The sequence below is a fragment of the Carassius gibelio genome, chromosome B12 (assembly GCF_023724105.1).
Source record: "Carassius gibelio isolate Cgi1373 ecotype wild population from Czech Republic chromosome B12, carGib1.2-hapl.c, whole genome shotgun sequence".
NCBI classification, from domain to species: domain Eukaryota; kingdom Metazoa; phylum Chordata; class Actinopteri; order Cypriniformes; family Cyprinidae; genus Carassius; species Carassius gibelio.
In genome coordinates this window covers 6380353-6406083 of record NC_068407.1, presented here as the reverse complement: position 1 = coordinate 6406083, position 25731 = coordinate 6380353, and the positions used below count along the sequence as shown (strand labels likewise).

The 25731-nt window shown below is 36.3% G+C and overlaps 2 protein-coding genes across 3 annotated transcripts in view; one reads left to right on the top strand and one right to left on the bottom strand.

The window, feature by feature from the left end:
- The window catches only part of LOC127969075 (metalloproteinase inhibitor 2), a 22532-nt gene extending 3418 nt beyond the window's left edge, over positions 1-19114 (top strand). The window contains exons 2-5 of the mRNA XM_052570718.1: positions 14859-14959; positions 15053-15164; positions 16081-16205; positions 16800-19114. Coding sequence (XP_052426678.1) covers positions 14859-14959; positions 15053-15164; positions 16081-16205; positions 16800-16997 — 536 coding nt within the window. The 3' untranslated portion in view covers positions 16998-19114. The remainder of the gene's footprint in view (positions 1-14858; positions 14960-15052; positions 15165-16080; positions 16206-16799) is intronic.
- On the bottom strand, positions 1925-25731 carry LOC127969074 (sideroflexin-2-like). 2 transcript variants are annotated; one of them, XM_052570716.1, is made up of 14 exons: positions 25574-25731; positions 24255-24436; positions 24009-24179; positions 23526-23624; positions 23243-23318; positions 22314-22399; positions 22151-22211; positions 21678-21744; positions 21514-21563; positions 21054-21103; positions 20897-20944; positions 20157-20252; positions 8918-9055; positions 1925-2688 (listed from the first exon to the last, which is right to left on the bottom strand). In XM_052570716.1, exons 2-13 carry the CDS (start codon positions 24410-24412, stop codon positions 8980-8982), a joined length of 1038 nt encoding a protein of 345 aa, XP_052426676.1. In that variant the 5' UTR covers positions 24413-24436; positions 25574-25731; the 3' UTR covers positions 1925-2688; positions 8918-8979. The 2 variants fall into 2 exon arrangements, with proteins under 2 accessions (XP_052426676.1, XP_052426677.1); XM_052570717.1 differs by lacking the exons at positions 1925-2688; positions 8918-9055 and having other exon boundaries at positions 19400-20252.

Here is a 25731-nt window from a genome sequence, read left to right as displayed (position 1 = left end):
TTTGATCAAAATTAATCTAATTTAATTTTTGAAACAGGCAGTGGAAACCATGGGAGCTTGTTTTCTGCCACAAAAAAGGTTACTGTGACTATTTATCTCACAATTATTACTTTTTTCTTGCAATTGCAAGAACTGAAGTCAGAATTGCGAAACATAAACTCATAATTGTGAGAAAAAAATCAGAATCACAATTTAGAGTTTATATCCTGCAATTCTGACATTATTTCTTATAATTGTGAGATTATATCTTGCAATTCTGAGAAAAAAAAGTCTGAATTGTTAGATGAAAAGTCACAGTTATCGCTTCATTTTTTTATTCTAGTCAAAAGTTGATTCTATTAAACTTATTAAATTCTTAATGCACGTTTTTGATCTTACTGTTAATAACTCACTTGTGCATGTAATTCCAAAGAAAAATGTTTTCATAATCTTAAATCAATTCCTGTTTGATAAAGTCAAGTCTCGTCGAGTCCTACACTAAATATTAGGGATGCATCAATATTAAAAATATAAATACAGAAAAGTTAAAAAGTCATTTTCATGTTTTGTTCAAGAGCTGATAATCTATTTAGTCTAAATAAAAAAAAAAACACTAAAAACTCAAATAAATTTAAATACTAGGTGAATACAGCAATCCTAACATCATAATGTACAGTATTAAGAATCAGTCTTCATTCTGAGATTGAGTTTACAGAGTAGAGTAAAAAATAGAGTACACACAAAAAAAAATCTCCTGTATTAGCTGATAGCCAAAATGGGACAGAGATACTGGATATCCTGTGTTGCATGGAAATATGACAAACTGTGCAAATAAAATGGGTTAAAATTCATGCTGACTACAGGATTACCTTTGGCCTTGAGGATTTAAACGGCCTCATTTTCTTTGGTGTACCCAGGGTTGTTTACACTGTATAAACCACCCAACTAAAGGCCCAGTTATACTGGTCATCTGTTCAAAATATTTATCTGTTCAAATGTACTGGAATCGTAGGCTTGCCTTGAGCCCTTTTGGCAAACTGTCTAGTGACAAGCCTGGTTTCTTGTCAGAGATTTATAGACAGTAAGTAAGGGTCACAAGGGTCAGAGAGCGGGCTGGGGTGTGGTGCTGAACATTCCTGAATACAGAAGTGATGAGGATTCCTTTGGTGGAGGTTGAGGAAGTTATAAACTGAAAAAAAAGAGGAATTACCAGTGGAGGATGCCAAATGTACAAACATTTCTCACAGGTAGCCCTTTGTAAAGGTTTAGTGTACCCAAAAGCCTTGTAGCAGGACCAGAGATTTTTTGACTGCAGTACTTGGACGCACTAAAACAGTCCTGGTCATTTGTGTAGAGTAACAAGGGAACAATAATGTAAAGAAGCAGAAATACTGTAAAAGTTTAACATTTGTGTGTTGTGTCTAGTCATGCTATGCTGTTCGGACAACCTTAATTGTTTGCCCACACACTTTTTAGTGAGTAATACATTTAGTGGGTGGTTTGGGTGTTGTAACATTAACTAAATAACATAAATAGTAACATACCTGTAAAACACCCTAAAATACATAACTGCAAAGTTTTTTTTTTTTACGTAAACAGTATTATTTAATAATTTACTGTAAAAGTAATATACATAAACTAAATATTATATTAATTTAAAGTGTAAATACAATTCATACTTCCATAAACCATGCAATTTACAGTAATGTCATTCATTTATTTATATTTTTGTTAATAACTTCAGTTAACGTTTTATTTTTATTTATTTTTTTTGCAAGTGGTGCTATACCATAACCTTTGCAGTTATGCCACAGAAAAAAATATTGTGGGTTTCCGTGTTTAAAACAGCCATTTAAAAAAAGCAAGAAACATTTTTAGTGTGAAGAAAATGTTCAGAATCTAAAGAAACATTTTTATTTTTGTGCAATGAAAAAGGTTTCATGGATGTTCAAGTTTCTTCATAGATGCAAATAAACAACCTTTATTTTTAAGAGTGAGCATTTTTACACTCTTTTGATGTAAAAATTCCAAGCAGTATTTCCAGTGTACCATTTGTTGCTTTACTATTATAAACATACAATGTTTGTGTGACCTAATTCAATGATGTGTCCCAAGAAAACAGGCTTATTTTGGTTATTCAATTCAAACATACCTAACTAGAAAACTGCTGCTTTGATGTCATAATCAAAGCAATCAGTTCCACCTGTTTCACTGTATAAAGATCTCCTCTGGAAACTGTTATTTTCACCGGCTCAGTGACACATGACAGAGCTCATTGCCACATTTAATAGCCCCAGACAGTAGCAATAAACACCGGAGAAGAACTCACACTGCTTTTCTTCGAGTCTGCTGAAGGTGAAACCACGTTTGAGCATTGTTTGCAGGTCCAAGCCAAGCACTTGGTTTCTCTTGGTTATAAAGAAAGAGAAAAGCAGTTATCAAGAACAGATTGTTAGCTGGAAAGTTCTAAAAATACTTAAATATGCAAGTCAGTTCCAGGAAATCTTCAACCTCCCACAGGCATGATATGCTCATTGCAAACACCTTGTGCATCACATGATTCGTTTTCAGTGATGTCTGTTCACCTCATCTTTTGGATCGCACACACAGAAGGCTGCCGTTTACGTCAGATTGACGTAAGGATGAAAGCTTTTGAAAGCTGCCAGACGATTTGTTTGGTTTCTATCTCACAGGAAATGCTAGACATTTCTGAAAAAAACAAAACAAATTAAACATCCAAATGTGAAATCTTTCTCCACATGTATTTTGATAAAATGCGGAAAAATGGCAATATATAAATATAATATATATATAAAATTATAAATAATTTATTTAATAAATAAATAAATGGCAGTCAGCAAACCTCAGACAAACAAATCTTTCTAACAAAAACATTTGCCAGGGTGTTAAATGACTACACTTTACACACGTCTTTTAATTACATTGCTATGCTCTATATATGCTATTATAAAGAATAATACCTAATATAGCCTTAGTCTACATTGGCATTTTCCATACTGATATAGTTCATCCATATGGGTTTGATAAGAAAGTAATTAAATAATATTTATTTGGGGTCAACTACCCAATTAAAAGCCCTTTTAATAATCCACACGTTTTTTTTCCCGTTTATTTTATTTCAGTTTCTCAGTACCTCTAAAGTCAACCAGCACTAAGATGCATGTAAACTAGGGTGGTATATCAGATTTTTCACTACATGATTATCGAGGTCTCAAAAATTCATGAAAACAATATATTGTGATATCTTTAGAATTTAACTCTTTGAAATAAGTTACATTTATGAGATGATTATTATTTTATAGTATTCTATACAGTGATAAAGGCTATTTCGATTAGCATTGGAATATATATACGTACACATCCATATAAAAATACCTGAGATGGCTTGAAGAACGCAAAAACAGACACATACTGTTGTTATCATGCTGATTCTCATCTTTGGCAGCATCCTACTCCACATTTAGACATGCACTCACAAACTTTCTTAAGCACTTCTGACAGTAGTGGGCACTAATTCAACGTTATCAATGACATACATCCACAACTGGGAAGGGCATAAAAAATATACTGGAACGCAGCCTTTGTCCATATAAGGGATTTCCTAAAAAAAGACATCTGTTTCATTAATCCTGTGAGTCTTATTTGTGGACTTTCTGATGCCCTCTGGTGTCGAGTATGAATGAAACTGTTATCAATAGTGTACTATTAGTTTTTAAATATAAACAAAACTGGTATATTGCAACACAAAATTAACATGATAATGATATTTCATTATTTGAATATCACCACCTCAATACCGGTATTGCGACACCACTAATCTGAACATAAATTTTTTTTTCAGTGTTTTTAAATTATAGTCATTTATTTTAAAAGTATACAAACAATATTTCTTGAGAAAAAATACACATTTAAAGAAAATAGACAATAAAAAAAAAAAAGGCGAAACTTTCTAGAGAAGAGTATGTTGTTGCTTAACCTCCTGGAACGTTCATAATTTATTGTTAAAAAACAGTTCATCTATGGAGAAAACAAATGGGATTTTTACTTCCGTAACCTGGCTGTTGTGCTCAATTACAGTGATGAATTGTGTCAGGAGTTCAGAAAGAAAAAAAATTAGTTCAAAGAAACCGCAGGCAAAGTATCCAGAGTGGAAGCAAAACCGCTCCATTCTCCTGTTCAGTTTTTACTCCTGTGGTGGGAGAACCACTTTACAAAATTACTTGCCATGTGGTTGTTCCATGTTTATTTATATTAAATGTCCATACATTTTCCTTCTTAATTGATATTTTGTTCATTAAATTAATGCTTGGTAAGCATCTTGGTTATCTCTATCAAATTATTGAAATTTATTTCATGTGCATAGAAAAACTTTAACATACAAGAAAAAATAAACAGTGCAGCTTTATGAGATGATTGCAACATGCTATGTTGAACCATTTGGTTCCTTCATTTTAAATTATTTTAAAAAGTCACATTTTTCTATTTTAAGAATCCTTTTGAGGTATGTCCTTATGTTTTTTTTTTTTAAATGGTAAGGACAACTAAATGGCCTTTGAAATACTATTTAATAAATACTATTTTTATTTTATACCTGTGAGGTGGAATATATTTTGGTTGTGGTGGCCCTCAGTGAAGTCAGTGAGTGTGTCTATGAAGGCAGGAGTGGAAGACGGAGTTCGGGGACTTTTGGTGCAGTGGTCTGCCTGGGCTCCGCGCTGGTCATGATTGCTAAAAGCTGTGCAAGCATACGAAAACTCAGGATGTGGCTATTTGTGTGGTGGGTATATTTTCATGGAAACTATGACATTTTGATTATGATACGTGCATATGAAAGAGAGTGTGTAAGTCATCGGTGGAGGGAGCAGGCGTTGTGGGATATGCATGATTATCGGGCAACAGGAATGTGGGTCAGGCAGGAAAAATGGAAGCAGTGGGAATGAAGCTGAAGACAGACACTGCAGAACATCACTCCATTTGAACTGCAGGATTGTGATATAATTACACTCTGATGCTTTAATTATTAAACCTCAAAGAAAAATACAATTTGGATTAATACTGTGAACCTAAAGCTATGAGGTTCCCAGACAGAAACCTTTCTTATTTTTAGATTATCATATAGTATGTTTATGAAACTGTTGCTGGTGCTGACTCTCTCTCAAGAAATACTGGCAATACATTTTCTTGGCTAAAAAAGATCAGCTTAAAAAAATTTAACTGACCTGATATAAAAAGGTTTAGAAAAGGCTTAGAGGTTTAGATGAGGCTGGAGGTGGGCATCTGGTCATGTCGGGAAACAAATCATAAAGGAAAAGCATTATAGTCATAATGCAATATAGTTCAGCAGGCAGGCTGAATGAGAATGCACTTTCACTTTCTGACAGTAGGTGGCACTTATGGAACAGCAGCAATATAGCCTTTGCTTGGTTCCTCTCTGGCCTCATGGATACATGTTGTATTTACAAGCTGAATGCACATGAATGCCACCACAAAGTTGATATTATGAGTGGAAAACTTAAGATTTTCTTTAAGCCTCGAGTTTCTGAGTTGGGGGCAGGTCAGTGAAAAAACAATGGATGCAATAGTTGGACGGAGCCAAAGACTATACATATTCAGTATCGTTATTGACAGTAAATTTGTTGAAATTAATTAAATTAATATTTTTTGTAATGTACAATAAATCTGGACAAATACAAAATATTATGTTATTATATAATTACCATATATATAGTGATTCAGTTTACTATATATATAGATAAATATATAGTGATTCAGTTTACATCATAACTTTAATAAAAACAGAAGAAAGCAAAAACACTATGATGCAAATTCTTTTTTGTAGATGATTGAGTTAAAAAAACAATTGCATTTTATGTAGAGAAGTGAAATCGCCATCTTGTTCTGACCAAATTGACTTGAATGCACCTGATGTCATAACTACTACGACTTGTCAACCCCTTAAGTATGAATGTCCCAGGAGGACGTAAATGCAGCATTTTGGAAAATGATTGCAATGCAGTTTGTGCAAGTCCAGAGCAGAGATCAGCTGAACAGTGTATATTCTTTTGTGTTTTGTAGAAGAAAGCAAGTTGTACAGTTTTGAATAACATGAGGATGAATAATGAAATATATATATATTTTAAGGTGGACTTTCCCCTTGATGACCCACTACACTGACACTTAAACAGCCAATAAACAATTAGTGCAAAAAATACCATCCATCCAGCTTAAACTTTCAACTGTGTCATCTGACCAGAGCAAACCATCTCTGGGATGAACTCACAAGTTTCAAGATGTTGGTAAGTCAGGCAGCAGCCACTGTTTCTCTGCTCCTCACTGCTGGATGCTCTCAGAATCCTTTGGAAAATTGCTTGATTACTTCACCAGGAGAAGCGAGGCCTCTTTGCCAACAAAATGTTTTTAGCCTAGCATTAGGCATCTGGAATTTTAGGTGCAAAGCAACTTGTGTTGAAGCTTGACCTACCTTAAACCTGGAAGCACGATAAATTGGTTTATAGAAAAGACTATATTGATCTTTAGTTCTGGCACAGTGTTATCATGCCCTATAGCTCAGGACCCAGAAAAGCTTGACATACACAAGCATGCAACTTGGATAGGAGGAGGAGGGGGGCTATCGTTAACTGTAAGAGCAGTGAACCTTTCATATTTGCATCTTTTCCAGCTCATAAAGTGAGCCCATGGGTGTATAATAATGGCTGTGAGTGTGCATACGTGTGCGTGTGTTTTCCTTTTTCTAGTTATTTTATGTCCTTGCATCCTATATCCCCAGGCTCATATTTTCCATGGTGAGCAAGTGCCTCAAAATTTGCAGCCATTACATTTTGCTTTTCCATTTCTATCTTTGACTCTCCTGTGATATCATTCATCTGTTTTTCATCCTCACATTTGAAGGAATAGTTCTGTCATTTACTCACCCTAATGTCTTTAGAAACACGTTTGATTTTCCATAAATGGTGACTACTGCGGTCAAGCAATATTTTCACATTATGATGTTTTTATCATGCTTTTTTTGGAGCTTGACAGCCCCTGGTCCCTATCCACTTTAATAATATGGAAGAGAGCAGCGGTAACATCCTTCAAAATGTTTCCTTTCATGTTCTGTAGAATAAATAAAGACAACGTTTTGTAATGACATGAGGGTTAGGAAATGATGACAGAATTTAAAATTTTGCGTGAACTATCCCTTTCACCTCAATTAGCCCTGAGAGTTTAAGTAGGAAGTCTAATTCAACTTGTAAAATCCAGTTTGTCTCATAAACTGTGCTCCATTTGTATCTCCGTTTTATTTCGGCGTTTGCATAAGTAGGTTTGCAGAAATGTTCCTGAGCATACCTCGATTAAAACAAGCTGTCCTAACAAAATACACAGCCGATCCAAACAGCTGGAAGAGCAAATCGATGCTGTGCAAAGACTGCCTGTTTATGAAAGGAGAGGGTGGGGTTAAGGAGGAGCAACCCGGCTAATATGGTAATATTAAGACCTCTTCAAACAGTCAGTTTTTGAATATGTTTTTCTGACTCAAACATAAGAGGTGTGGGTAGGTCGTAACTTCAGCAGCTGTAATTGGAAGCTAGAAGACAGCTGCTGCTGATGAAGGCCTTCTTGAAAAGTTGTCTTGTTTCATTTTCATCTGCAGTTGATTAACATGAGACTGTGTGCAATAAATCTCCTTTTTTAGAGATATTTTTCTGGGTTCAGTCGACGAGACAGCTTTCAGACATTCATAAGCTCTCTTTGGGTGTATTTCCGATCACTGATCAGGATTAGGAAAGTCATTTGTTTAAAAATGGGTCGACGACTCGCACATGTTCTAAAGGAAATACAGAAAAAGGCTCTTAATCTTTTAAAAGCTGATATACTTTTCTATTGTATCTTGTTGCTGATGTTAGAGCCATATGTCCAATTAACTTATGTAAATCACTCAAAAACAATTCTGTGCACAAATTAAATATTTTTACAAATATTTACAATAAGGATTATTTACCTCTGCTGTGTATAATATGAAATATCCTTTACTCTGCTATGTATAATATGTAGTTGCTGTAGTGTTTCAAACTTTTTTGTTAAACATTTAGTTTATATACTTAAATGAATTTCAAAGTTCAAATTTATTCCGAATTCAAAACATGTAAACTAGTGTTCAAAAGTTTGGGGTTAGGAGTAAAATGTTGAATGCTTTTGAAAGAAGACTTATTCTTCCCTAAGCTGAATTAATTTAATCAAAAATACAGCAAAAACAGTAATATTGTGAAATATTATTACAATTTCAAATAAATGTTTTCTCTTTTAATTAATTTTAAAATGTTATTTATTCTTGTGATGGAAGAGCTGAATTTCCAGCATCATTACTCCAGTCTTCAGTATCACATAATCCTTCAGAAATCATTCTAATATGCTGATTTGCTGCTCAAGAAACATTACTTACTGTTATCAATTTTGAAAACAGTTAAAACAATTTTTCTTAAAACTGTGAATTTTTTTTTTTTTTTAAGGATTCTGAGATCAAAAAATCTAAATAAAACATGTATTCGAAATATTATTTTTATTTAAAGACTTTTTGTGTAAATCTTTATTCTCACTTTTGATCAATTTAATGAATGGGCTAAATACAAGTATTAAATTATTTCCAAAATAAATAAAAAAATCGTAATTACCCCAAACTTTTGAACGGTAGGGTACACCATTAAAAAATTACTCCATTCAGTAGGATAGAAATTAGTCAAACATTAAAATGCATAAATAAATAAAAAAGTAACTTCTAAAAAGATCCGCATATGTTGTGTTTTGCATCCCCACCATTCTTAATCAACGAGACTGACTTAACCATTGAGTTTCAGTGGTAAACAACATCATGATTATGTTCGCCCACCAGCCAGACCAGCGCCAAACCTGCACTAACCTGTAAAACAGCCACTTCATATGTTTTAAGCTGGTCTTTCCAGCAGGGTTAGTAGAAGCCAGTCAAATTAGCCAGATGTACAGATGTTGTGTGTCATAGCCAGATGTACAGGTTGTGTCATCTCTTTGTCCAAGAAAGCTGTGAACCAAATAAAATACATATTTCATTACAAAACACAGATTATATATGGGTCTGGGTCACTTAATGTACTTTACTAACTAGTTGGGATCAACTGCAGCAGAAAATGCTTAAATAAAGGACAGCAAAACTTTGTCATTGGTGTTGTGAAGTTGGTTCACTTTGTGCAGTACGCATCTGACATTCCCATGAAATACCCCAGAAACTTAAAATATCTGTTCCCCTTTCTTGTTCTTGCCAGAGGCACTGCCAACACAAATAAATGTTACATATTGACACTGCCCCTCATTTTAGGACACCAAATGGCTGAGTACACTGTGGACATGGGAAGGACTGGTTATTTTTAGGAATATGTTGCAAAAGTGTGAATTCCAGTTTATATGTGGACAATTTAGTAAACAGTTTGCCAAGCAGCGACAAGTCCACCCATTTACTGAGACAAGTTTAGCCTTGAGGACAACATTAGCCTGTAATTGTTTCCTCATTGGTTTACTAGGCAAATGTAGACAAGACCAACAGGTAAACAACACCATTTTACAGTGATAACTCATAAGCAATACATTTCATAGCACAGTGGAGTGTGATTAATATATTGGCTGATCTAATAAAATTCATAATTATGAAGTTTAATATTAAACAACACTTATATAAATTAATTAGGAATATACAATGATTCCCACAACCATTTGACAGCTAGAAAGTGTATAAATACTTGAACAGAATGTTAAAAACCAAACAAATTTCTACAAATGTGCTATATTAGTCTACAGGTGCATCTCAATAAATTAGAATGTTGTGGAAAAGTTCATTTATTTCAGTAATTCAACTTGTGTATTAAATAAAAACCCGATTCCAAAAAAGTTGGGAACCTGTACAAATTGTGAGTAAAAAAGGAATGGAATAATTTACAAATCTCATAAACTTATATTTTATTCACAATAGAATATAGATAACTTATCAAATGTTGAAAGTGAGACATTTTGAAATGTTTTCCCAAATATTGGCTCATTTTGGATTTCATGAGAGCTACACATTCCGAAAAAGTTGGGACACGTAGCAATAGGAGGCCGGAAAAGCTACATGTACATATAAGGAACAGCTGGAGGACAAATTGGCTACTCATTAGGTCAATTGGCAACATGATTGGGTTTAAAAAGAGCCTCTCACAGTGGCAGTGTCTCTCAGAAGTCAACATGGGCAGAGGATCACCAATTCCCCCAATGCTATGGCGAAAAATAGTGGCGCAATATCAGTAAGGAGTTTCTCAGAGACAAATTGCAAAGAGTTTGAAGTTATCATCATTATCTACAGTGCATAATATCATCCAAAGATTCAGAGAATCTGGAACAATCTCTGTGCATAAGGGTCAAGGCTGGAAAACCATACTAGATGTCTTTGGCACTGCTTCACAAACAGTAATGCTACTGTAATGGAAATCACAACATGGGCTCAAGAATACTTCCAGAAAACATTGTTGGTGAACATAATCCACCTTGCCATTTGCCGTTGCCGTTTAAAACTCTATAGGTCAGAAAAGAATAAACGGTGTGTTTAAGAATAAACGACTGGCGGATGATCTGAACGAGTTTTACTGCAGGTTTGAAAGAAGAACACCCATCACCTGCCCTGAACGCCTCTCCACACAGCTGTTCACACCATTAACAACTACTGCAACCCGCTCTGATCGCCTCTCCAAACAACCGTTTTCCAAACAACCACTCTCACCATTCACACCTCCTTCATCCACCCTCTCCCCCACACCTGCAATACAGATAAGCGAGGATGCTGTGTGCCAGATCAGAAAATGGTGACATGCCAATCAGCTAATCAACAAAAAACACCTGCAAAGGTTTCCTGCCTTGAAAATGGTATCTCAGTTTGGTTCACTAGGCTAGACAATCGTGGGGAAGACTGCTGATCTGAAAGTTGTCCAGAAGACAATCATTGACACCCTTCACAAGGAGGGTAAGCCACAAACATTCATTTCCAAAGAAGCTGGCTGTTAACAGAATGCTGTATCCAAGCATGTTAACACAAAATTAAGTGGAACGAAAGAGTGTGGAAGAAAATGCTCAACCAACCGAGAGAACCGCAGGCTATGAGGATTGTCAAGCAAAATTGATTCAAGAATTTGAGTGAACTTTACAAGGAATGGACTAAGGCTGGAGTAAAGGCATACAGACGTGTCAAGGAATTTGGATACAGTTGTCTTATTCCTCTTGTTAAGCCACTCCCGAGACACAGACAACGTCAGAGCCATCTTACCTGGGCTGAGGAGTAGAAGAACTGGACTGTTGCCCAGTGGTCCAAAGTCCTCTTTTCAGATGAGAGCAAGTTTTGTATTTCATTTGGAAACCAAGGTCTTAGAATCTGGAAGAAGGGCGGAAAAGCTCATGTGATAAGTCCAGTGTTAAGTTTCCACAGTCTGTGATGATTTGGGGTGCAATGTCATCTGCTGGTGTTGGTCCATTTTCTTTTTTGAAAACCAAAGTCACTGTACCCTTTTACCAAGATATTTTGGAGCACTTCATGCTTCCTTCTGCTGACCAGCTTTTTGAAGATGCTGATTTCATTTTCCAGCAGGATTTGGCACCTGCCAACACTGCCAAACTCTCAACTCTCCAGAACACGTGATTCTGATTGGTCAATCGAAACATTCTATAGTCAAAAAGATTTTTGTATTTTGATAAAAAAACTTGACTTGATAAAGGAATAGTTCACACAAAAATAAAAAAAAATGTCTATAATTTTCAAACCCGTCTTTTGTGGAACACAGAAGAAGACATTTTGATAAATGTTGTGTTTTTTGTCCATATAAAGGGGTCTAGTGTTGTTTTGGACCCTTTGACTGAGGATTTTGGTCAAAACGCAACAATCAACATCTCATATGACCTTTGACTACTTCTCAACTTCCCATCTAGCTTTTTCCTTGTCAATCTATAACATATACAGTATATTCTGCTAACTTCATTAATGACATTAATTAATTATTGTAGATCTTTACATTTACAATTTATCAGTAGGTCCTAAAATACTTAAGTCCATTTGTCAGATGAAAACACTGTAAAATAGAAAGTAGAGCTTATTCCAAACAATAATGCATGAAATCATTGTTTGAGTTCTGCTCTGCTAATTTAAGCAGCAGAGTTTGTACAAATGTGATACACAGTTTATATAAGATGGTTTGCAGCTTTTTACTCTTCTGTCAAAGTAACTGACTATGTGGACAATATGGCAGAAGTTTAGGGTTGTGGAGGGTGAGGGATTTTGTTGTGTGATAGAGAGGCTTCTTTTCATCCCCTTAAGTTTCATTCTATGTTTCCATGCAGTACTTAAGTGAAAAATAACAGCCATTTAAAAATGATTTAGGAAAATAAGGGAGAGCATAAAAGGCAAGAGAATGAATGAGTCAGCGCAAGGTTGTCATGTGTCAGCTTTTCTAGAAGAGGCGTCTCGGCCACATGTTGGCTGACCTGACAAAGAGAGCTAAAGAAATGCTGGACAGCTGCAAACGCTCAACTTGCAGGAAATGGGATTTGGGTTTCGGGGCATGACTCTCTTTATATGAGAGAGACCTCTCGCTGGTGTTTAGACAAGGCCTCAGATGAGAGGTGTGTCATCTATGAAAAGTCATGTGCCTTTTCATCTTTTTATGATGACGTGACAGAATCTTTGCAGGCCTTGTGTTGAAGATTGTATATTTTACTGAGTCCAAGTAGTGGTGGAAACCATTGAGAAGATTCCACACTGAAAAAAAATAATTCTTTGGCTGAACTTAATTTAGTTGTTGACAGTGGTTTTTAAACTTTGGAAATGGGTTTACTTAACATTTAATTAAATTGTAAACTGGAACTAGACTGGAAACATCACTAAATTGATTAAAACAATAAAATAACATGTCAAACTAATCAAACTGACTAATTGAATCTCTTAAGTGTAGCTAAAACGGTGCATGTTAGCATGCTGAATGCCATTTTTACTGAGTGCAAGCTCACCACAATGGTAACACAACATAACAGAAACTTTTCTATATTCCAAAATAAAAACTCTTTAAATCACACTTAAATACAACACCCCCCTCCCCCCAATTTAGTCTTGTGCAAGGTATGGAAATGCTCTGGATACTCCTTGGTTCCCTGAGATAAGGGAATGAGCGTTGCGTTGTCATTGAAGACTGTTTGGGGGAACTTCTTTTAACACGGTTACTGAAGCCTGATTTGTTAATGTTTGTGTAGTTACACAAACCAAAGTTGGCCCAGAGCGCCATTTCATCAGAATCAACAACTTAAGCGATAGCCATTGATTCATCTGCAACTATAGCATGGCCAGTTACAGTATGAAACGCTTGTTCCCTTATGTCAGTGAACCGAGGTAATGTGAGTAGCCCTATCGAAAGGTAACTCCCGTTGCATCATCATTGACGACTGGTTGGGGAACGTATCAAGTAGCGCCGTTCTATAAGCAGATGTAGAACTTCGCCTGTTCCGTGAGCTCGGGCAAGGAACACTCAGCGAGGGTTCCATATGCCTGAGCCACAAAGAGACCCAGGAAGATTCTGAGGTCTACTTCAGATAACTCTCCCTACCCGAGCAGGGGTAAAATGTAAGCATTGAACAGATGAGACCCGTTCCTGTAGGGCAGGGACATCCAAATTGAAAAGTCAGCGGCCGCACAAATCTCCCTAATAGAGATCCCACTTAACCAGGCACAAGAGGAGGCCTTTTTTCTTGTGGAATGGGCACTCTCAAACACCACTTGTAGTGAGAGGAGTTCTCTCTGTGCCCAAAGCAGTATACATTGAGTCATCCTGTGAAGGGGACATGACATGAGGCCACCTTGGCAGTTGATATAGGCCACCACTGTTGTGTTGTCTGACCGGTGCCCCTTTAAGGCAGGTAGGAAGGTTTTCAGGGCTAGAAAAACGGCCCTCATTTTGAGGCAGTTCATATGTAGGCATTGCTTGTGGGTCGACCAGGAGCCGTAAGCCAGATTGCCCTCATACAGAGTGACCTAGCCTGAGCCAGAGGCCTCTATTAAGACTTCTGGAGGTTGTTCCCATCTGCTCACCTGACTAATACAGGTGAGAAATTTTCCAAGGAGCCACAGCTTTGATGCTGCAGTGGGTTACTTTGACACCTTGGCCCCTGCACCAGACGTGGGAAGGAAAGCGGCCTTTCAGCCAAATTTGAAGGGGCCACATGATAAGCAGTCCCAGGGGAATAACCAAGGAGGCAGCCGCCATGTGGCCGAGCATCCTCAGAAATGCCCTCAGGGAACATGTAGTCCCCAGCCTGAAAGACGCCATTGTCCTGCACCAAAGTATGCACAACACTCCTGAATAAAGGTGGCTTTTGAGGTGGCCTTGATTTAAGTGAGTTTTATAACTGTATAGTGGAGAAGGCACGCTCAACTCCCATGTCGTTTAGTCGGTGCGAGTCATAAAGTTATCCAGAAATAAAAGAGAAAAAAACGCACTCTCAAGAAAGCCTTTTATAAATGTATTCTTACCATGTCTTACACAGACGCGTTTCGGCCTAAACCATCATCAGTGTGTATCAAGAAGCACAAACAAGGACATTTTAAAACAATGCATCACATGTGAACCCCAAGTTTTCTAACTTACCATAATAGAAAGGTATATGAAAAACTACTATTTCAAATAATACTAAAACGAGTACTAAATGAGAACTAATACAAAAACCACTACATTTTTTTTTTATCAAATAGTCTATTAATACAGTAGATATTTTTTTGGGGCAGTTAAATCATGAAATTAATAATTTCCTTAATATTTTCTCTGCAGTAATCAGGGCCAAGGTAGTTGGAAAAAAAGAAGTGGATTCTGGGAATGATATTTATGGGAACCCTATCAAGCGGATCCAATATGAGATTAAGCAGATCAAGGTGAGGGATAAATATGACAGCTGTTATTCAAATCTAACCTACAATGAAAATGTCTTGCAGTGAATAAAATGATGTTTTGTTGTCCTCTAACAGATGTTCAAAGGCCCAGATCACCACATCGACGTGGTCTTCACCGCTCCCTCATCTGCAGTGTGTGGAGTAACGAATTTGGACACTAGCGGCAAGAAGGAGTACCTCATCTCAGGTAAAAGATTGTCATTTCACTACAGCTGTTGTTTTTGGTCAAATAAATCTACAGTCTAAGCACACACTGCTATTGGTTACTGCCTGCACAGCAAAGCACTTGCCAGTTGGCACATGCTTCACTCAAGGCAATCCGTTTTCAGACAGGACAGAAGTTTACAAACCGTGACTTATTGATGTACAATGTGCTGAATTTACTGCTGGGTTTCAATACTCTCCTCTTCTCTCTAATGAACTTGCTGAGCAGGCAACTCTGAAGGGAAAAAAAACACAGAAAATAAAAAAACGTCAAAAGATGAACACAGACAACTTATGGTTTCCCCATCTCCGATCATTCCTGCAGAGCCCAAATTACAGAGTTGACAAGGCAGAGGTCTGTGGAGGGTAGCAATTGCCTTTAAAGCCGAAGTTTTAGAGGAGGAGGGGAGGTAAAATAATGAGAGAGCTGATCCTGTTGTGCAGAGTAACTGCTGAGGTTGTGTTTTCAGGGCACACATTTCCTTCTCCACACTGAGTAAAAACTACCCAGGTTTCAGATTGTAAACAGAGCAGACCTTCAGAAACCTTAGCTCTGGGCAAAAATAGAAACCAGGTTGTTTATGTCATTTTCATGTTCCCTCCCATTTTGTGAAGTCCCAAATTGTGGTTAGCTACTCCTATTCTCCACCATCAGGGTTTACAAGCTTTGGCATGTAGTGTTTTTTCCCAAATTTGCACTTTGACTCTGCAGTGACCTCCTTAATGTGGTTCAGTCATAATACAAAACAATAGATGACTAAATGAAAGGTTCAGTTTATAAACATAGCGACTTCTTATCGTGTTCTCGTGTGCTGTTATTTTGTCTGTTGGACCATGTTATGCCCGTGACTATCAGATGTTCACAGACGGTTCTTATTGTTTTGTCTGCATATTTCCAGGCAAGGGGGAGACCAATGGTAAGATGCACGTGACTCTGTGTGATCTCATCATGCCCTGGGAATCCATGAGTGCCACCCAGAAGAAGAGCCTCAGTCAGCGATACCAGATGGGGTGTGACTGCAAGGTGAGTACTGTATATGTCTCCTGTGGACACATAATAATCATTACTGTGTCAACCTTGGTTGTGCATAATTCAGAATTTGAAGAATGGGTGGTTTCTTTCACCTTCTTTCTTTTCTTTCTCTCTTTCCATCCATTCTTCTATACTGTATGTCTATTCAACCATCCGTCCACCCCATCTATCCATCTATCTATCTATCTATCTATCTATCTATCTATCTATCTATCTATCTATCTATCTATCTATCCATGCATGCATGCATGCATGCAACCAGCTCCATCCATCCATCTATCCATCAGGTCTCTTTCTTTTCATCCATCCATCAGGCCTATAAACCTTAAACCTCAAACACACATTGTTTTTGCATCTGAAAATCATTTGGTTTGGTACTTGTAGAACATTTTGCAGCATTTTTTATTTTATTTTAAAACTACTTGCACTATTTATACTACTAAATTGTGTTCAATAGAGCAGAAGTATTCAAAAACACACTTATATAGACACTTTGGGGTGGACTGTTTTGATTTGAGTCAGTAAGCATCTACCAAGCTAATATTTAATTACAAATTATACAAACATTGTTTTTGCTGTACCCAGATCACACGCTGTGCAACCTTCCCATGTGAGATCAGCACCCCAGAGGAGTGTCTGTGGACAGATTGGGTGACAGAGAAGATAATTCATGGCCGCCAGTCTGACCACTATGCCTGCATCAAGAGAGGAGACGGCTCTTGCGCCTGGTACCGGGGAGTCGCACCACCCAAGAAAGAATTTCTGGATGTGGAAGACCCTTAAAGTATCTCTCGCCCTCTCCATCACCCAATCTGAGATTCTTACAAATATCATAGATAAGGTGTAAGTTAATATCGACATAAAGACAAAACTCAACCAAATTTAAACTGAAACGTCTTGAGGCTAGATTAGTGTACAGTCTTCATTAGATATATCGCAACAAGAGACAGAATGGAGCGAAAGTAACAACCCTACCTAAGGCTGGCATCCAGAAAACACTCCCCATCGTGTGAGGGATGATCTTTAAAACGAGAGCACTTTCTGCCCCCCAAAACAGCGCTTAGATTTCTCTCTGCATAAAGACTGAATGATCTCTACAATCTCCCAAAACTGCAGTCTCTCAGCTCAATTTGCATTTTCAGTTTCTGGTATTCTGGCCTAAACCCACACGGGGTGGTATTGAAAGTATTATTTTTAAGGTAGTGTAATTTCCCAAAGCCATGCCAACTGGTCCACTCAGATAAATGGTGAGGCAGGACTTCCCAGATAGTTCAAAGATGTGTGGGGACCTGGAAAGAACTTAAGACAGCTGGGATTTGGGAAAAAAATAATTGAAAATTCAAGACCAAAGTCAATCTTGCTAGGCATGAATTTGTGTCCGAAACAAAATTGTGCTGCTGACCAAATTTCAGAATGTTGAACTGTTGTATATGAAGCTGTTCTTCATTTCACTTCAACTGTTTTTCATCATTGCTTCATGTCGTACAGTATCCTTCGCATATATGAAAAATGAAGGAATAACAATGCAGGCATCTATTATTCTGACGACAGTTCATAATTAGTTATAAAGTCCTCTCCAATTAGATGTTAATGCACATTTACGAATCAGACATCCCTAATTTGTTTTGTCAATATGTCTTGTCTCAAACGCCGAGTCCAATTTATGCATTTATTCCTCCGTTAATAGTTCAGTGATGATACTATTTAAACTTGTTGCACTTTTTAAAGACAAAACCAAGAGGAACGTCTCCTCTTTTTTTGTAATTTTCATTTTCAATGTTTTTGTTATTGATTTGCAAATGCTTCATCTTTAAGAATTACAGCATCAGTTATCTAAGGTCCTAGTGAGCTTTTTTATCTTCCATATTGTTCTTATTTGATTATGTACCCAAAGAGGTACGCAAGACTTTAGTTGCCATGGTAATGGGAAGACCCTTTGTTTTGCCCTAGAGTAAAACAAGGCTGATTGGATTGGCATGCTAAGACACAGGCCTATAGCATGCACTGAGAAAGAGGAAACAATGAGTGAGGTTCCTTCCTCCTGTGATGTCAATAAACTCAGGAGTTTATTGGCAGCTTGAGTGGAAGGCACAGAGTTGGGTTGTTGCAGCTGTCCCCTGATTGGGCGTTGCCAAGTCACGTGATTGACTGAGGGTGAGGCGTTATACTAGTTGCTAGGCGCTTCGTCAGGGTGAAGCATGTGGTCCGATGTGGTCATAAGAGAGAAAGAGGGAGATGACAGACTGAAGTTGAACTGACGAAAGCAACAATAACAGTGTTGATAGATTTGAATGATAAAATGCATCACAGTCACTGTATAAAATCAAAACCAAAATCATTTGTATCGACAAAGGCAGCATTCTTATGAGTAATCGTTCGATTCATGCCTTTCTATTTTGGCTATCAGTGTTCCAGCATAAATGTACGAAGCTTTTTTTTTTTTGCTCAAGTGTGATTTAAATTAAGATATTTGTTTCAATATCCTCACATCTTTCCTCATACCAGAAGCATTGTCATAAACAAGCTTGAACTCTTATGAATAGTCTATATAAATCTACAAGGTTAATGTTTAATATGCATCGAGCTATAACTACTTAAACTGCTTTGTATGAATTGTTATTGAACTTTAATGGCGTAAGTTAAATGATTTTGTTTCCACATTTCTACTTTTTTAATGTGTTATTACCTTTGATTTATATGATCATTGTGTTATTTTTACCAGTCTTTGTCTTTCTCTTTTATGATTTGCTGAAAAGAGCAGAAATGTGTCTGAACCACATGATAAAAGTTGTGGTAGAAGAACCAGACTATGCATGTCTTTGAAGCTTTCTGTAATTCCCATGTGGACATTCACTTGACGGATAAATATACAGTATTACCAAATAAAACATTAAACTACATCAGCTCATCCCATTACTATTTTAAATGTATATTTCTGCAAATAATCTTCCGTGTATATTTCAGCATACACAGACACACATACATTCATGTATTCATTCATTTCCGATTGCCCATAAAAAGTGGTCTCTGATGGCTTAATAGTATATTTTATCCCATCAGTGTAAATATTTGACAGAAGTGCTGCATATTTACCTTTGCAAAACTTTAATGATCAGATACTGCCCTCATGTGGCAGGAATGAATATCGAGTGCACAGTTCTAGATAAAATAAACACAAGGTTCACTTTGGTTCAACACCCATGAGTTATCACAGACCAGGGGTTTATTTCAACAGCTGTCTGTTTACTTCATCATCTTGTAATGATGAAAACAAGTACATAACTCAGATAGTTCACAGTAAGGGCAGGCTATTGACCCAACGAGCGCCATGAATGTTTTTTTAAGGCACTCAGTAACTGTGAAATACTCTTTCAAACTGAGGTTTATTAGAGCGTACTTCCCCGAACTTTATGCTTGTAACTGGTATTTCAAATGTAAACACTTATGATCTGACTGTATATTCCTAAATGTCTGTCAGATTAAGAACAACCTGATAAAATGATTTCAGTGATGGCTTTAGAGGCTATTAAAGGATTAAACCTTTAAAATAAACTCTTCCTGAGAGATGTATGTGGTAATGACAGTGTTTGGCATCAGAGGGAAACAGTTCTCAGACTTTCCAATCTGTTCCAGATTATTCAGGGTTGATCGTATACAACAGGAACGGATGACAGGGCAACTGGACCAGGTTTATCCAATGTCTATAAATTATCTGTAAAATGTATTTTTACAGTGAATTTTGAGTCACGAATCAAATTGTCTGGGCCAACTGTAAAAAAAACTATTCATAAATTATACTTTAGTGCATAAAAACCATATTTCTAGGTTATGAAACAAAACTTAAAAACTTCTTTTAAGCATCTTCTTTAGCAATAATTGTCAAAAAGAGCTTCTGATTGGCCAATGATTGGTGCATCCAGTCTGTGATTCGCCAGCACTCACAGTCCCTTGTTGAAGTAGACATAACTGACACGGTCCCCATACTGAGAAATGATGGACTCCCTGAGCTCAGGTTCCAGTTTGGATACAGCCATAGAACTGCAAATCAAAGTGCAAAATGATTAGTTTGGTATGGCTCAGAGAAAACAGTTATCATGAAAACATCTGAATGAAGCATTTTAAAGAGAGATAATGGAAGCAGCAGCTGCAAAAAGTTGCATGAATAAGATAAATGTCCTAATCGAAATATATTTTTTCAAGTCACTACTGGTTATTAAAGCGTTAACATTTTTGGGTGAACTAACTCTTTAAAACTGTAGATGTTTAGGTTTCTTTAGTAAAACAAATTTTTGCTCTGCATCAATTGCTCAACCGCTGATAAAAATGTCACAATAATACCAGTTTGAAGGTAAACATTTCTTAATGATGGATTTGGTTTTTACAAACATGCGGATTTCACTTCCCAAGATTTTAACTGATGAGTTGTGTGGATTATTGTGATGTTTTTATCAGCTGTTTGAATTCTCATTCTGACGGCACCCATTTACTGCAGATGATCCATTGGTGAATAAGTGATGTAATGCTACATTTCAACAAAGAAACCAACTTATCTACATCGTGAATGGCCTGAGGGTGAGTACATTTTCTGAAAATGTTCATTTTTGAGTGAACTATTCCTTTGAAGAGATACTATCCCTTTAAAAAAAATCTTGAATGGCATATGCAATATATGCAATCTTTACCATCTCTGAGGAAACAGTGAACATGCAGCAGGCACCATGAAGATCAGACTGTGAAACAGAGAAGGGCATGTTATTATTTTCTTCTACTGAAACAAGATCTCATATATTTGGCATATCAATCCTTGCTATTTTCATAATAAGAAATGTGATTACTTACAATACGCCAACCATCATGACTTGCAGTGGCCCATGAAGAAATGTGATTTTCTGCAACAGATTGGAAGAAACAAATAAATGCAAATATGTTTAATATAAAATCATACACATACACATACAGCAAGGGGCTTATACTGTAGCCTTTATAGTAGACAAAGAAATCCCAATATAATTTAATGAACAATAAAAAATAAGATAAAAAAATTGTAATTAAAAACATTATGCTACACAAAGCACGTTAAACATTTAGCTAAAATTCATTCAAATAGTTAAAACCATTTGAAACCTGTACGCATTGATGATAACTGACTGTCATATGAGAATGACTCAACAGATGTCAGCTTTGAGGTCTGAGAGAGAGTGAATTTATATCAGAAACACCTGCAGATCATAAACTGGCTATTTTATCACTTCTCCTTTCCATTGTGTGCTCCTTGGATGCAAAACATGATCATACTCACCTGCATGAATCTGTGTTTTTCAAGCCTCTGCATAATAATGGGGAGTATGACTGGAAATAACAAAGAAAGCAGATCAGAATTCAGCATTGACTGGTGGGTGAAGTGAGGGCTGTTTTATTTTAGCACTGAGATCTGATAACTCCAGCCAAACTCTTTGCACTTACTCATGCCTGGCGCTGCCATGGTAACGCGAGAGATGACCACATGTGTGATGCCCTTGACAGCTGCTTTCTATGACAAACCCAGACAGTATAACTTTAGAACATGTTTATCATTAAACTGATTATTTTAAGCACTAAACGCATTCAGATCTACTGTATTTAAACTAAAGGTTTTGCTCACAAGTTTACATACTCAGGTATATATGAAATGTAAATTACAATAAATTGTTAAATCAATAATAGATATCTTAGATACAATAGAAGATATACAAGGATGATGTAAAAATTAACAGTACGTAGGTGTTTAATTTCTGTTATTAATTTGTCATTTGAAATATAAGCAGTTTCTTCAGGGCAGTACTAAACAAAGAATAAAATGTTGTATGAAATCATTTTCTAAACTGATACACATTTTACAGATTCTGCAAGGAGAAGAGCTGTAACCAATTTGATCAGGTGAGATAAATGCTCTTCACCCTTGAGTGGCCCAGATGATTTCCATCTTCATCTGTCACAGCAATGCCATTCAAAATCTCCCTGTATAAGAAATAATAAACCGGAATATAATAATATCTAGACATAACCTATTGAGAAAGACATGCTAAAATAAAAGATGGTAGGAAACATAAGAGGTCTCACTGTTGTCTCATCATTGGAATATTCACACAGTTAGCCGCGGCCACAGCAGCGAACGGCACCCAGCGTGCCACCAGTGGAGGAGCTTTCTGAGGAGACAAAGGTTAAAGATGCTAAATAACACATGGATGATGTATTACCACAGCAGATATGACTGGCAAACTGAACTGATGACGGCAGAACAGAGAGAATTCTCATTAAAGAGACATTATATTAATATAATTTATTTAATGTTTATTATATATATAGTTTTGTATGTTTTTATTATTAGTACTATGTGCTGTACTGCATGTGTATGTATATAGATGTGTGTGATAAACATATTTATTATTAGATATTCTATATAATTCTATATAATTTGTAATTTAATGTATTTTATAATATAATTTCAATATTATAATATTTGTGGCTGTAGTTTCAAAACAGTACAGCATTTTAAAATGTATCCTGAAATACCACTGTAATTACATTACTATACAGAGTTGGGTAAGTTACTCTAAAAAAGTAATTAATTACATTTTCAACAGTGTAATTAGATTACTATACAAATTTCTCTCTCCAAAAAGTTTTTAATTACTTATTACTAATTACTTTCTAAATCCTATATCAACCTCGTCAAGTTAATGATACAGAGACAGACATGAAACGATTCTTTTAATTCTTTCAAATAAATAACAGACAACTACAAAAATTATTCTGGTCACACTTTATATTACAGTCCAATTCATCTTTATTACCTGTGATATTTGCCTCAATATATTCAAATTACTGCTTATTAATACTTAGTAAAGTAATTGTTAAATTTAAGTATTGGGTAGGATTAAGGATTTAGAATAAGCTCTAAATTTTCTATTGTAATGAGCTGCATATCACAGATCCTGTCTGTAGACATAGAGTATCCCCTTAATTATTTATATGGGGCTGAGTGATACCTTTGTGTAGAGGTTCAGCCCGACCGCAGTGGCCAGCGCTGTGCTTGTTGCAGTCACATAAGCTACTCCAATCTGCCTGAGCAAAGAAGATACACACAACACAACAAAACACCATATCTGACTGTTACAGAAGCTTATCTGTTATTTCAAGCTCCTTCCCAGGCATCTGTTAATAAATCGCTAGGTATCACGGGACAGTCACATTTTAAGAGATATACTCTCTGACAACCTACAAGATCTTGCAAGTGAGTAAAGTTCAAAGAAAGAGGTCACAGGAACTTACTTTGGTGTGATGGGGGAGGCAGCATTGCGATTGGTGTAGTTGACCAGAGCATTGAAAGACTGGTTAACCCACTGCCAGAACACTACAGCAGGAACTGTCCTACAAAAAAAAAAAACTAAATTGTTAAAATATATAGTACATATTGCTATAAAAATTATGGTTGCACTTTATTTTTACAGTATGTGTACTAACATGTACTTATAGTGTACTTACAGTGTATTTATCTAAGAAAGTTCTGGTAATACAAGGTAACTACATGGGGTAGGGTTAGGTTTAGGGGTAGGTTCAGGGTTAGTACCTAGTTATTACATAGTTATTGTAATTACTATAATAAGTACATAGTATGTACATGAGGAACAGGACTGTAAAATAAAGTGCTACCAAAATTATATATTAGAAATATATTACAAAAACATATTATAAATGATTATAAATATATATATATATATTAGAAATAATAAAATATGTATTTCCAGCACTGACCTGTAAAACTGAAGCATGAACCCCGTGATGGCCATACCCCCAGGCACCTGAAATGACATTCTCCCTATCAGGTTCATCCTGTCACCTGTGTCAGGATGAAATGCAGAGTCATACAGCTTCTTGGCATAGTGTAGCTGCTCCTCTGTAGTGCCAGGAGGAACAGAGCCAGCTCTGGGGGGGGTGACAGAAAGTAAGAAACATCAAGATGAGAGATAGATCACCTCATCAAATCAATCCATTTCTCACCTGCAGCTCTCCACTAAAGCTTTGGCTTCATCTAGTCTGGAGTCAGGCAGCAGAACAGTGCGACAGTCAGTGATGTTGAAAAAGTGTTTGAGACGGCCCATGAACGTGGATTGATCCCAGCGTGGGGCGTCGATATCAATGCCCTTCAGAGTTTCCATGGTTCTCTCTACTTCCAAAGAGCCCTTAATGAACAACGACAGAAACAAACAAGAAATATTTGATAGTTTCAAACAAGAAACGCATTGATAATTTCCAGTCTACAGAGAATAGATTATGCTAAGACACAGAACAAAACAAATGTGACATTTCGGATGAAAATCATATTCTGATGAGACAAAAGTAACTGAATGTTTGGCACAAACTAAATGCAACTTTAGATACACAAATGGTGAATTTTTGTTATGTAATGTGTCGGTCAAACAGATGATTAAATTTAAAATGTGCTTTTCATTTGCTCTCTTCATTAGTGTCTTTTTACTACTAACTGGTTTTTCATTTAACAAAGCAGCACATTTCTAAATGCTATGATATGAAAGTCAAAACCAAGGCTCTTGCTGTGAGGCCAGCTATGCAAACAGATGTTTGGATATCAGGACAAAAAAAAAAAGTAAAATGTAGAGGATACTATAACTATCAGTAACATTGCATCATCAAGTGTACTTTACAGTCTGCATGTTACTTTTTAAAGCAATGTTTTACAAAAAATGTGTTGTTGTTTTTTTATAAAAATGGAAGAAATGCATATAAAACCAGGTGCAAAGCAGGTGAAGGTGGACCAGATTTGAAATTTGTAATGTCACTATTTACTGCAGGGAATTGAATGCACAAGTGCATAAAATGCAATACACAAAACAAGCAAAGAAATAATGACTTTCAATGGGTCCCAAATTGTCAAGACCATTTTGTTAACTTGTTTCCTTACCAATTTAACATGACTTACTGTAAGTTTAACAAAAAATGGTTAAAACATATACTGTGAATAAAATAAAATATCATGAAACTAATAAAAATATGCACAGATAACAATAGCAACTAGATAAGTGTGTTACTAAGAAGTTTAAGGAAACAGACCTCGACATGTAATTTCTTAAGTGGCTTAACAAAGTATCCTTTCGCTTTTAAAACGTCAAGATTTCTTAAACATTAAGCATGAAATTACATTATACAAAGTAGCAGCTAATTGAGAGCTGTATCATTAAGACTGCAAGTTGTGCAGCAGCTTGCAGCAGTTCATGTTCACTGTACACAAGCACCCGGATGAACGCTGTCAAAATAAATCAGACAGAAACACAAATATCAAATGTGTCGCATGAAAATACCTTTATAAAGTAATGTGACACTCCTGTTTATATCTCGTGGCGCTGCAGTAGTAGTATTAAAAAATGAAGTGGGTTAATAAGCAATGTGATGTGGGCTTGCAACTGTAGACGAGCACGTGGCATTTCACCTTCCAATCCCTGAAGAATCTCCTCCCCTT